The sequence below is a fragment of the Plectropomus leopardus genome, chromosome 6 (genome assembly GCF_008729295.1).
Source record: "Plectropomus leopardus isolate mb chromosome 6, YSFRI_Pleo_2.0, whole genome shotgun sequence".
Taxonomy (NCBI): Eukaryota; Metazoa; Chordata; class Actinopteri; order Perciformes; family Serranidae; genus Plectropomus; species Plectropomus leopardus.
This window is the reverse complement of record NC_056468.1, coordinates 30,383,911-30,396,505: the sequence shown is the minus strand read 5'-3', so window position 1 is coordinate 30,396,505 and position 12,595 is coordinate 30,383,911. Positions and strand designations below refer to the sequence as shown.

The 12,595-nt window shown below is 41.1% G+C and overlaps 1 protein-coding gene across 1 annotated transcript in view; it reads left to right on the top strand.

The window, feature by feature from the left end:
• The window catches only part of rtn4r (reticulon 4 receptor), a 55,223-nt gene extending 42,914 nt beyond the window's left edge, over positions 1-12,309 (top strand). Inside the window, exon 2 of the mRNA XM_042488215.1 lies at positions 10,237-12,309. Coding sequence (XP_042344149.1) covers positions 10,237-11,618 — 1,382 coding nt within the window. The 3' untranslated portion in view covers positions 11,619-12,309. The remainder of the gene's footprint in view (positions 1-10,236) is intronic.
• The last annotated feature ends 286 nt before the right edge of the window (positions 12,310-12,595 follow it).

Genomic DNA, 12,595 nt, shown 5'->3' with positions numbered 1-12,595 from the left:
TATAGGACCAAGCAAACACAGCTCATAGTTCAGTTAAAGTACTCTGTTGGAGTGCTTAATATTATACTGTATGAGTTTAAGTCCCAACTGAAATATTGCTGTTTCCTCATTTGTGTGTATTTCTTTGCTGGATAGATTCTCACACAAATCCTCTTAAGCACTTGAGGAGGATGACACGTTCTGTTTTAAACAAAAAAAGGATGCCTCCTTAAATGTTGTTAACACCTGTGCTAAAGTCTGCCTGAGAGCAAAGCAACACCAAGACACATGGGGCATGTACTGTAGCAGCTACCCTCATTTATTTTCTCTCCAGCCATGTGTAGATAAGATAAAGCCTTATACACTCTGTTAAGCAAAAATGCTTGGCTGCACTACTGGCAGCCCGCACGGTACAAAACCCAAAGTAGGCCATTCCGAATTTTCCCTCCTCTGTGGCCTGAAAAGTGCATCTGGACACCCCCATGCACTCATGCTCGGTGGATGCCTGCATTATTTTCAGCTTACGATACTTGAATTATGCATTTTACATGGTTTCATATGTGGAAATTGCCCATGTCTGTGACATGTGGAGGCGGGCACAAAGCTGGATTTGAGCCATTCTGCAAAACCTCACGGGTAGACTTGACTCCCAACGCTTTCTGTGGTACATTTCATAGTGAGCTGTAGCAGTACTGAGGGCGACTTGGTTTGCAGCCAACTATACAATAGAGTTGTGAGGAATGTGCCATTTTTGCCCCCTAATCCAGTGGCACTTTGCCACCACGCAGCAATTAATCCTCTGTAGTGGCATTTAAGCATACCTAACTCCATTTTAGCTATCTTTAAATGCACCTAAGAAGATAAAGCATCGTAATTTTAGCACCTAAGTGGACTGATAGTTGTAGGAGTGCTGCTCATATATACAGTCAGACATGTGAAAAGTATCCATCCTTTACTCACACCAAGTGTACATGTCATAGAGTAGTAATCGTCATGGGGAGTTCTACAGCCTGTGAAAACAGTTGAATAATGTTTCCTGTGGCTTTGGGGGAGCTTTGTCGGGTCTAAGAATTTTTTCAAGTGACGATGCTGAACCGTGGCTTGTAGACTACAAATTTGTAATGAAGAACCTGCAATAGAAGCTATAACAGGGTTTGAAAGTCATGGACATTATTCTTCCTAAGTAGACCCTTTCCACCTGGTGATTTATTAACAGATGCAGTTGTGGGATCAATTAATATTTGAGCTTTTGCATAGTCACACTTATTGGAACTCACGTGCGCTAGCATGCACATCACAACAAACAGCACAGCAGTACGAACAACAAGCAGAGAGGAAACGTGACTTCATTTTCTCTTTAGGACGCCATTACTCCAAAATAGCAAATAGTGGTTTGCTCCTATATTAATGCTCAAAATGTGGTATGCAGAACCTTTAAGCAATACCCAAAATAAAATACTACAATTCAAGTGAGAATCAACAACCCAGATATTATTTCAAAGGTTATAACTGCACTTTTGTCGAAAGTACTGTTTTTGCATTCAGACAGAGTGTCAGTGTTAAATTATAATTACTGGAGAGTTTAAGTGCAGGCAGAATTTTAAAGTTGCAGCCAGTTAATGGGGAGCAAGTCTGAATTTTTAACTTTAATCTTTACCATTAGGTAATTTCATCCTTAACAATTTATGGTATTCTATGAAAGAACAATATTTGGCTATGAGATGTTGTGAAATACAACTATAGAATGGTATATGGAAGTACATGTACAGTACACAAATTCATATCTAGGTGTAGTAAGGTATTTTTCCACCACTTTGTAAATGTTGAGACCACACAGTCTTGACTTATATCCCGCTGAGTGAGGATTTGAGCAGCTGGGAGGTCAGTGCATCACTCAAGGGTCGATGGTAATTTGATGTCAGTTGTTGAAAGGGAGAACTCTTCGCTTCCACTTTCGACTCCAATTGTCTGCCAGTTGTGCAGGGATTCGATCCGACAGCCGTCTGATTGCAAGCTCATTTTCTCACTGTGACATCACCAGCCCCCTGCCTGTCTTTATCTGACAAGAATATATGTGCACATACATGCTTGCGGATCCATATAGATGCTCTTTTTCCAAACAAACACTCTTGTCTGGCTTAGTTTTTCCTCCTGCCTGCCGACCTCCGGTTTCCTCAGTTATTCATGAGCCATCTGCTTGGGCAAGTGCTGTGTCAGATGTGTGTCAAACAGGACCTCATCTGTCCCCCCTGTTCGTCTTCTAATTGTGTCCTCGTCTGCATGCTGAAGCTGCCACTGATGCCCCTGCAACACTCAACGGTTAGTCGAGGGACTCCGACTCCACTCTCTGGTCCATCATGTCCTAAATAACCTGTTTGATCTGATGTGTGCATCTTTATTTAAGATCACAGCATCTGGTTCATCAATGTTGTAAAGGCAAGCACAAATCTGTCATTGTGTGCTTGTCTGTATGTTCGTTTTGTGCGTTAATTAGAAAGCGAGTTACGGATGACTCAAATTTCCATTGAGATGCAGAAATATAGGAAAACTTTTCAATGGCAATCATTGTGGTTGTGCACTTTCATTATAACCAGAATCACATCGTTGTTGCTTAGACACCATAAGGAAGTGAAATCGGACAAAGAGAGGTTGAAAAATTACTGGAATGTGCAAGTGAAGAAATCTTTGACCTTGAAGTAAGAATAATTGTGTTGGAAATCGAGTCAAAGAAGAAAAGTAGCCCTTTTGAACACTGTGAAAGGGTGAATGTGGTGGCCATAAAAGGGCCAATGCTGCTTTCTGATCACAACCTTTTCCATATGAATATGCCCTACCCACCAATCCCAGTGCAATTCAGTGATGCTCTTGAAAGTGAAGACCATTTCTTCTCTTTAATAAAACTTTTTTTCACAGGCTTATGAGGTGAAAAGAGGTTCAAAGCAAACTTAAATGGAATATTCTCCTGGTCTGCCATGACAGTGTAACTTCAGGCGACTCTGTAATTCTCGCCCTTCAAAAGTAGTACTCTAGTTGAGTGAAAGTAGAAGCTCTGATTTTGGTATGTACTCCAAAAAGTTTAAGTAGACCAAAAAGGATTAATTTATGGCAATAAAAGTGCATAATAGTTGCTTTACATCCAGGATGCCATCACTTAAAGCCCATGAGGGCGAAAAGTGAGTCCCTCAGGAGTTAAATATATTAATTTTTGTCCAATTTCCTCATAGTTTCATATTGTTGAAGTGAATGGTCCACTTTGTGGCTCATAAAAGAGTGCTGAACTTTCAGTGTGTCAATTACTACCACTAATTAAAGGGACATTTCACCCCTAAACCAAAAATGCATATTTTCCCCTCTTACCTGTAGTGCTAACAAACCTCAATAGTTTTTGTGTGAGATTTGGAGATATTGCCATAGAGATGTATTCCTTCTCCTTAATATAATGGAATTAGATGGCACTTGGCTTGTGATGCTCAAAGCACCAAAAAGATACAGTTGAAAAATTCAGCAGCAATGTCTTTGTCCAGAAATCACAACCCAGCTACTCAAGATAATCTGCAGATCTATTTTCTTTCCACCAAAGTACACCAACCAACCGTATTACTGTGCAGAAGGAACCCAACTGACCACCAGTGTTGTTAGACAGTGATATTTGATTGAAGTTGTGCTGTCAGATGACCAGAATTGAATGTTAGAATCTAATACCAAAGTTAATTTGACGCAGAACACTGAAAACAGATTGATATTTCTTTGGTTTTAAGTTGTGCACTTAAGAAACCAAAATCTTCATCATCTCATCATCTCTTCAACATCTCGTGCCAACATCAATTTGACATAGAATACAAACATTTTGTTGTATGTTACAGAGAACAAAACCCAACATCTGCAAAACGTCATAATGCTAATTTCCACACAGAATTATTGTTGTCTCGTTGTTATTGATTTAAAAATATTGGCAACCCCATTTTTATTTAAACCAAAATTTAATGTCTGTGTGACTTAAGCGTCCAGCATCTCTCAGACATCATATTGACTTCAGGTGCTTGCTGGGAAGTCTGCATCCACTCATGGATTAGATGGTCATGATAGCGCAAGATTGAAATATTTATGGCGTCCGGCTTGGCTGAGCTGAAACTTTAGCGAAGTCAGTGGTACTAGGTGAGCTAGCAGTAGATTCACACTTCCTTTTGCATTGTACTTTTTGAAGATTCGAGTTCCAAAAGCTGAGTGCCATCTAGTTTTATATATTCAAGAGAATGCAGAAATCTCTGCAGTTGATATCTCCAACACTATAAAGAGCACAACAGTTGAGGGTAAAAAATGGGTTTTTGATTTGGGGGGTGAACTGTCCCTTTAAATCTCAGGAGAAGTGTCTGACTAATCCCACAAGAAATGTTCAGGATTATTTGTCAAAACCAACCATAATCATCAAGGTTGATAAAACTGCTGATATTCTGGGTAAATGTGATTAAGGAACCTTTTTTACATAACTATCTGCTTTTGCACAATTTAAAAAGGATTTATCATGGCGAGATAGTCAGATTGACCACATGTCATATTTGTTTGTTCAGGAAAAAACTGGCCATTCTGGAGTACCAGAAGGGAGAGCAGAGGGAAGCAGAACAGTCAGCCATTGATGACGGGCTCGAGAGAGAAAACAGAAATCAACAAATTCAACGCAGACAAAAACAGTGTGATAATAATTGATACAAGAAATGGTAGAGTCCCAGTCTGCCTGTCTGTTTACCTAAAGTATAAAAGTCAAATTTGGAAAACTCAAACTCTAACCCCTGAAAATAATGAAGCATAGCGTCAAGATGTGGTCTCTCTAAAACAAGAAATAAATACGTAAAAAAATTATATATATTTTTTCTCTGAGAAGAGTGCAATCTTCACATTTGTGTGTTCACTGCTCATAAGAAGCTAGTGTTTGTGAGTCTGCGAGTCGGCACTGAGTTATTGCCCTTTATTACTCTCAGTTCACAAAGTCATTTATAGCTGCATTGGCTGTGCTAAAATTGGGCTTCATACAACTGTCATATCATATACAGTCTCACCAAGTAATTCCTTTCAGCGGGATATAAAAACAATTTATGTATGCATGGATAAATTCACACAAGATACATGACCTCAGAGAGAGGATCATGACTATAATAAATGCAGGCCCGCCTCTGAGCAACACAATAATGTATGATTTCAGAAAGAGGCCAGGAGGTCCCTCTGGAGAACCACTGTGATTCATCTCTGACAGAGACATCACTTCCACTTCAGGCCGAGGGGATAAGACTGTCATGTTTGCCGTCCCTGCCCAATCCCCAGCCCTTCAAAATAAAGCCACCGTGATGAATCGGGAGGCCTTCTCAATGTGTTGTCCCGACATGCCCTCTGTGTTCGTCGCAGGGTTTTAGAGCATGAGGAAGGGTTTAAATTTGTGTTGTAGTTTCACAAAAAGACAAAGGAGCGCTGAGAGTTTCGTTAGAGCTTCAAAACATGCCAGGGACACATGCAAATGAGCGAGGAGTCTGGCTAAGTGATGCACTCATAAAATAAGTAAACAAAGCTGTCTGTGCCCACTCATAAGACTCCTGTGGGCATCTTTTGCTTTTGCTACTGAATGTGGCAGTACTGTAGTACTCCAGATTGCTCTGGTCTCTAGACCACTTTGTAAATGTCTCTGTCTTGTGTCTGTCTTGACTGTATTGTTACTTTGTCTTATCTCATTCTCAGACAAAGAGGACTCTATATTTTAATTTGAGACCCATCATGATCACACCAGCGGGTATATCATTACAGTGCCTGTACAAAAACAAAAATGTTAAATAAAGTCTGAGTTTTAGTTTGTGAATTGTACCATGACTTTCGGGAAAGCTCGTTTTTTGTTGTTTTTTTTTTAAAAGGGGGATGGGGTGCTTGTGCGTGCCTGAAATAGTATTGACTTTGACTGTTGCTGCAAGGAAACAGTCATAGCTGTAAGCAAGTAATCCTACTTGCTTAGTGTCTGTAAATTGGGTATATAATAATCAATAAATAACCCTAATGGCCACATAAAACCTCCAGATGGGTTTGAAAACCAAACATGATGCAATGCAGTCAACTAAAGCAGGACACAGTATATTTTGCAGAGTCATGTACACTATTTCTGTAGTTATCTGCACAAATAAGACACAGATCAAATAGCAAAATAGTCAATGAACACACAAATCTATGAACATCAAATTAAAAAAGAACAATTTCTCTGTACAATCATCATCAGGTGCAAGGGACACATATCAACAAACCAGCCTATAACAACACACGCATGCATGAACAAAATAAGATAAGCCAGGCTGGCAAGGAATCCCATCTTCATCAACACCTATCACAGTGCCACCAATAAATAAAACTCTTGAATGGTAATGGCCCTTTAAACAGGAGAGACTGCAGCACAAAAGTTTTGAAGAAAATAGGGTTTTTTTGTGATATTTGAGATAAAGCAAGTGAAGTTAATATTACTGAGCCACCACACTTCAGTTGTGATGGTAGGAATAGCATGCATGATGACATCTTCATTGAAATGAATTAGCATGCATGAGTCATACATCAATATTTGCCTGATTTTACACGTTCAATTATAATGAAGATATGGAGAAACAGAAATGTATGGCAAAAGCAGCACATTGTCAATATTTCAGAGACATCCCAAAATTTCAGAAATCATGTTTTCAGGGGAGCTCATGTCTCATCAAGAGAGCATTAACATAAGAGGAAATGGGCAAAAGCCAGCTGGGATGCATATCAAAGACAAAAATTTGCAAATTTGCACATACCATATACTCTAATTGTTCAATGTTTATTTTTATTGATCGTTAGCTATGTTATATAAATTTAGTTATTTCTGTTCATTTCTGTTTACCTCCTGTTCTTGTTAGTAATAAATATATAAGATAATAATAAAATATTTGGTCGGAGGGGGGCGCCAGGGGGAGGTTGTCCAGGGCACCGAATATATGTCCAGAATTGCTCTCAGTGGTGCCCTGAAAGATGATTAAATTGATTTCAGCTCCTTACTGTTTGTTTGTATTTGTTTGCTCACAGACAACAAAGGATATAAAATCCATAAAGTTCGTCTCTGCAGTGCCTTCTGATAATTTTATCTAGGCATTTCTCATGGTACACTTACATACACACATATACATACATGGCAATATAAGAGGTAAATGAGGAGGAATCTTTAATTTATATGGGTGTTTTTAAGGAAATATGGATCTTTCAGATCAGTTTGAGGAATGCCTAGTTTGCATGACTCACATTTTATCATAAGTGCGGCATGTAATGTTGGATTTGCACTGGTCTGGTCTTGACTTGGTCTAAAAGTCTTGGTCTCCTCCCGGTCTCCATCATTACTCAGCCTCGGTTATGGTGGTCTTGACTACAACACTGGATTTAGGGTCATTACACTGCTGCTAGAGAATTCATACCAGTAGTTTTTGATTAAGTTGCAGTCAGCTGATGTTACCTATCTGTATTTATTTACTTTAAGCCTGATGTTTTTCTCTTAGTATTTAATCTCTTTCTGACCATGGAACAAAACTCAACAAAAATATATACTAATACACTTCTTTACGGTGAGGTGTTAAAGAAGGACAAGGCAGGTTTTATTGCAGGTCTTTTAGGTTGTCCTGCCTGAAGCTGGCAGAGTAAAATCTTCACCTTCACAATCCAAGCAAGGGACACTGAGAGGCCAATATCCTTTTTTTTTGGTAGAAGACTGAAATCAGCCCAATTTGATGTCCTAACCAGACTGTCCTCAGTGGCATCATATGATTTTGAGGAATTTGTTTTGACAGACAATTCAATTAGTCCAGCAGGGAAGCTGTGGCAGCTGTATCACCACAGAGTACTGGTTGCCCACAATTCTTTAACCTGCCATATAATGTCGGGCTCCTATTGTAAAAAGAAGTGGTTGTCCTAGAAGAGAGGAAGGGGTAATGTGATGTACTCTACTCAAAGCTGAAGTGGCTACAGTGTCAGTTGAGAGGAAACAAAGAGGCTTGTCTGCTCTTAAACAGAGTGATGATTGGTACTGTACAATAATATAGCTCTCAAAAGAGAGGCCACTGGCAGGGTCTGAAACAGGAAGGCGGTGCTCAGAGCCATGTTTTGACACAGCAGATAGGGGAAGATTAAGTGTTGAAACCAAAGCTGGCAGAAGACGATAAGGAATGGATTTTTTTTTTCACCCACAACCTTGTTGCTGTATTTTAAGATATTTAAGTTTGTGTAAACAACAGCTGTGAGGACAAACAGCTAAGCACTAGTTCCTTTTTGTGTAATTTCCTCTACGATTTAGATTTGGAGCAAAGATAACACAGCAGTGATGAAAACGAAAGGGGAAAGACCAACATTGTTGACCAATCAATGGTGTGAACACAACATCGGCTGTACATAGATACAAATCTCTAGAGTCTAAGGTGGGAGCTACAACTGTGAAGTCAGGCAGAGGTTATTCAGCAATGTGCTAATGTAAGAGACATAGCACAAAGATGTCTGGAAGCCGTGACTAGCAGATACTTGTTTGTAACATCTGGTAATGCAATCAGTGCGGCGCAGATGAGAAGATGCAGATAGTGAGCAAAAAAATAATTGGGACGGAGTTGATGACATTGCGGGGCTTACGCTGTCATTCAACAGATGCTAACAAAGACAAGACATATTATGCCGAGAGCTGAGGAAACCAGGCTTTGACATGCAACGCGTGGGTGGAAATAGCCTGTTAATGAATAGACAGCAGAGGGGGGAAAAAATGAAGATGGCAGAGGAGATACATGAAGCGTGCTGTGCGATAAAATATGGCTATTGTTAGGCGGTGCTGAGGGAAAAGTGCTGCGATGCAGAAAGAGTGGAAAGTCTTGACAGCTTTCCGGTGGCAGTCTGACGGCTGAGCAGGGAGATTGGAAGGAAAGTGCAGCAGAGGGCTGCTGTCAGGCCACACCAGAGCTCCGTTTAACAAGGTCCAGAGATGAGCTGCACCGCAACACATTGCAGGGGAATGAGAAGAGGGAGAGGGGGGCGGGCGGAGGGAGGGCTGAGTAAGGCTCATGCATTTTCCAGAGCTACCTGTCATGCCCGCAAGCCTGGGATTCCTCACATGTGCATGGGAGCAGAGATTGGAAACCCTCAGTAAGGACAGGAGTTGAAGAGGATTCAGAGATTTGGAGGAATACCTGCCATTATATGCTGCTGCTAGACATGCCTGAGACACTTTGACACCATCATCTCTACATGAAGTATTGTTCAAGCCCCTGTGGATGCACTTCATTTTTTTTTTAAATTTTTTAACCACAGTTGTACCTACAACAGTGCAATGTCAGAAGTGATCATTCATATGTAGTAATTCAGTCTATTTCATTCACCGGGGCACTGTGAAGCAAGATGATCCACGGTGGAGGACATGCAGAAATAATTAATGCGAGCAAATGCGGAATACGCCTCATTTTAAACATGGATGCCTTCAGGGCAAACACATACAAGGATCTTTACAAGCTTCGCCCTGAGTGGTACCACACCCCCCATATATCTCATCTTCATGCTGCACTCAGAAAAAATGCTTCAGTCATGGCTGCACAGTCGAAACTCTAGCGGGGCCTCTGTAGCGCTCTTTCCACCTTGGCCCCAGGCATCAATCTCTTAGCCTGGCATGAAAGCTTATCTCCCAGCGTCAGGCTAAATGTCAACCTCAGGAATGCTGAAACACCATTAGTTATGTCCGCCCTAATAGAGCAAGCTAATTCCACATAAAAGCCACCCACCCAATTTTAAATGAGCTTGCCGTCACAGGGCTCTCTACAGCTGTTTAGGTCCTTGCGTCAGCAGAGGCAGCAGGGAGATGTGTCCCTAGATCCGAATAACATCACTGTTAGAATACGTGCTGAATCACCGTTATGTGGAGGATTCCCCTTTCTGCTGTAACGTGCTGAAGGTTACATAAAATGTTTTGTCTTGTGTTACTTGTGTGATTTTATGGAGAGTGCAGTCATTGGCCTTAACTGTGCAAATTGAATATTGCTCACGCATCCTAAAAACTGTCAAGAACTACACATTTATTTTCGGCTGATTCTCAAATTATGTTGTCTGATTAAAATGTGTTCTTTCAAGGGTTTATGCATATTACATCCTGACCTGAATTCATCTACAGATTTCTGCAACTATTTTAGAACTGTGACTTGTAATGTTTACATACATTATTTACGAACCCACTCTCTTTTTTTTCTGTCTCTGTAGGGGGGCGACTCCTGTTTCTGGTGATGTGGCTGCACCTTGTGCCTCAAACTGACAGCTGCCCTGCCAAGTGTGTGTGCTACAGTGAGCCCAGGCCCACCGTGGCCTGCCAACAACAAGGACTGTTTTCCATCCCTACTGAGATCCCCGTGCGGAGCCAGCGGATATTTCTCCAGAGCAACAAGCTAACGGTGGTTAGATCCACAAGCTTCAGCTCTTGCCACAATCTCACCGTTCTCTGGCTCTACTCCAACAACATCAGCTACATTGAGGCTGGAGCCTTTTATGGCTTGGAAAGACTGGAGGAACTGGATATTGGAGATAACAGCAACCTCCGTACCATCAACCCTACAGCTTTCAGGGGCTTAACTAAGTTACACACCCTCCACCTGCACAGGTGTGGCCTGTCAGAGCTCCCCGTTGGAGTTTTCCGAGGAATGTTCTCCCTACAGTACCTTTACCTGCAGGACAATAACATTCTAACCCTGCATGATGACACCTTTCTGGACCTTGCCAACCTCACTTACCTGTATCTGCACAATAACAAGATCAAGATAGTGACAGACAACATGTTTCGAGGCTTAATCAATCTGGATCGGCTGCTGCTACACCAGAACCGGGTTATCTATGTCCAGCCAAGGGCTTTTAGTGATCTTGGTAAGCTGAAATCCTTGTTCTTGTTCTTCAACAATCTCACCGTCTTAACAGGGGAGACCATGGACGCACTGGTGTCTCTCCAGTATTTGCGTTTGAACGGGAACCAGTGGATCTGTGACTGCCGGGCGAGGACCTTGTGGGAGTGGTTCAAACGTTTCAAAGGTTCCAGCTCTGAGTTGGAGTGCAATGTTCCTGAATTCCTGGCAGGGAAGGACCTGAAACGACTGAAAAGTGAAGACTTGGAGGGGTGTGTGGAAACGCCTCAAATCCAGACCAATCTTTTTAGCTCCAAGGGACAGTCTGGAAAATTCTCTTCCACTGAAAATCCTCTCGGGGACACCATTCCCAGGTGTTGTCTTGGAGATAATGACAAGTCCTCTATTCTGTCAGGCAAGAGCCGCCAAATTACTAACAACCCCCTCAAGGAAAAGGAGAACATGTCTAAGACTAAATATAAGGAGCCGGAACGAACGAAAAATGAGACCCAGAACAAGCAGAATGATGGACCACTGGGAACGTTGTCCAACAACCTGGACAAGTCTTTGGAAAATCTAAACCCTGACCTCATAGACAATCTGGAATCATCTACAGCGTCAAACAAAAAGAAAAAGAAGTGTTCCAAAAAGCCCAAATCAGACGCCCACTGCATCAAGGGCCGGGGTTCAAATTTGCAAGTGCTGCGCTTTCTCTTCATTCCCATGATCTGGATATCTCTAGCCATGTCTTAGGACTCATGATCTCATTCTGAAAAAAACAGGACTCAAGATTGTTGATGCTCATGACAATGATAACAGAAGATGCAGTGGCATCTACAACAGACAGTGACTGAAAAGTGAGGAGACGCGTTGATCCAATGCGGGCGAGGACACAATGATGATGAAGACGTTAGAGTACATTTAACAAAATGGATGCCTTTACAGAACACTACAGATCTAATGTATATAATGAATTGGTGCCCAAAATTGTTTGTTCTCTATGTACTTAACTGTACTGTGTCTAAGCTACACTTCGGAGACTTCCTCCCTCTTTCCCTCTCAAAAGCTTTTACTGCTTAGACAGACCACCAGAAGACGAAAAGTGAAGACAAAACAAAACAAAAAATCAAACAGGAAATCAGAGACAGAGCGCACACAAAGAATGTTGGGTCCATTTAATGAGGATAAACGATCTCCCCACCATTATTTATTCAAAGTGATGCATTTGTTGGGTAATGTTATGTTTTTTTATGTTTATAAAAACAAATGTTTTACCTCCCCTGATTTTAGTTCTATTTTCATGAAAGAAAGGGTTTAAGGGTAGCATTTATCGAAAGAATGCTGTCGATTTGTTTATGGAGATTGCAATGGAACCATAGATATGCATTTTATTTTACTTGTGTACAAGTATGAATATATTATGAATAAAAGTTCTTATTTCGTAGATCTTTTGATATTGTGTGATACTTTTCAGTACAACAGGGCAAGTGGATTTATGCTTCCCCATGTGAGGATTTGCTGATTATTATTATTAGTCTTTTATAGTATTGCAAAGCAGCCTGATCTCACTGTCAGAGCTTCAAAATTTGCTGCTTGGACAATGCCCTGTTTAAAATCTATGTGAGACACATCAGACTTTCCACCAACACCAATGGAAACCCATCTATATCATTATTAGACACTCAGAGCAATAGGTGTACAGAGTGAAAGTCCACTCAGGATGGCCAGGA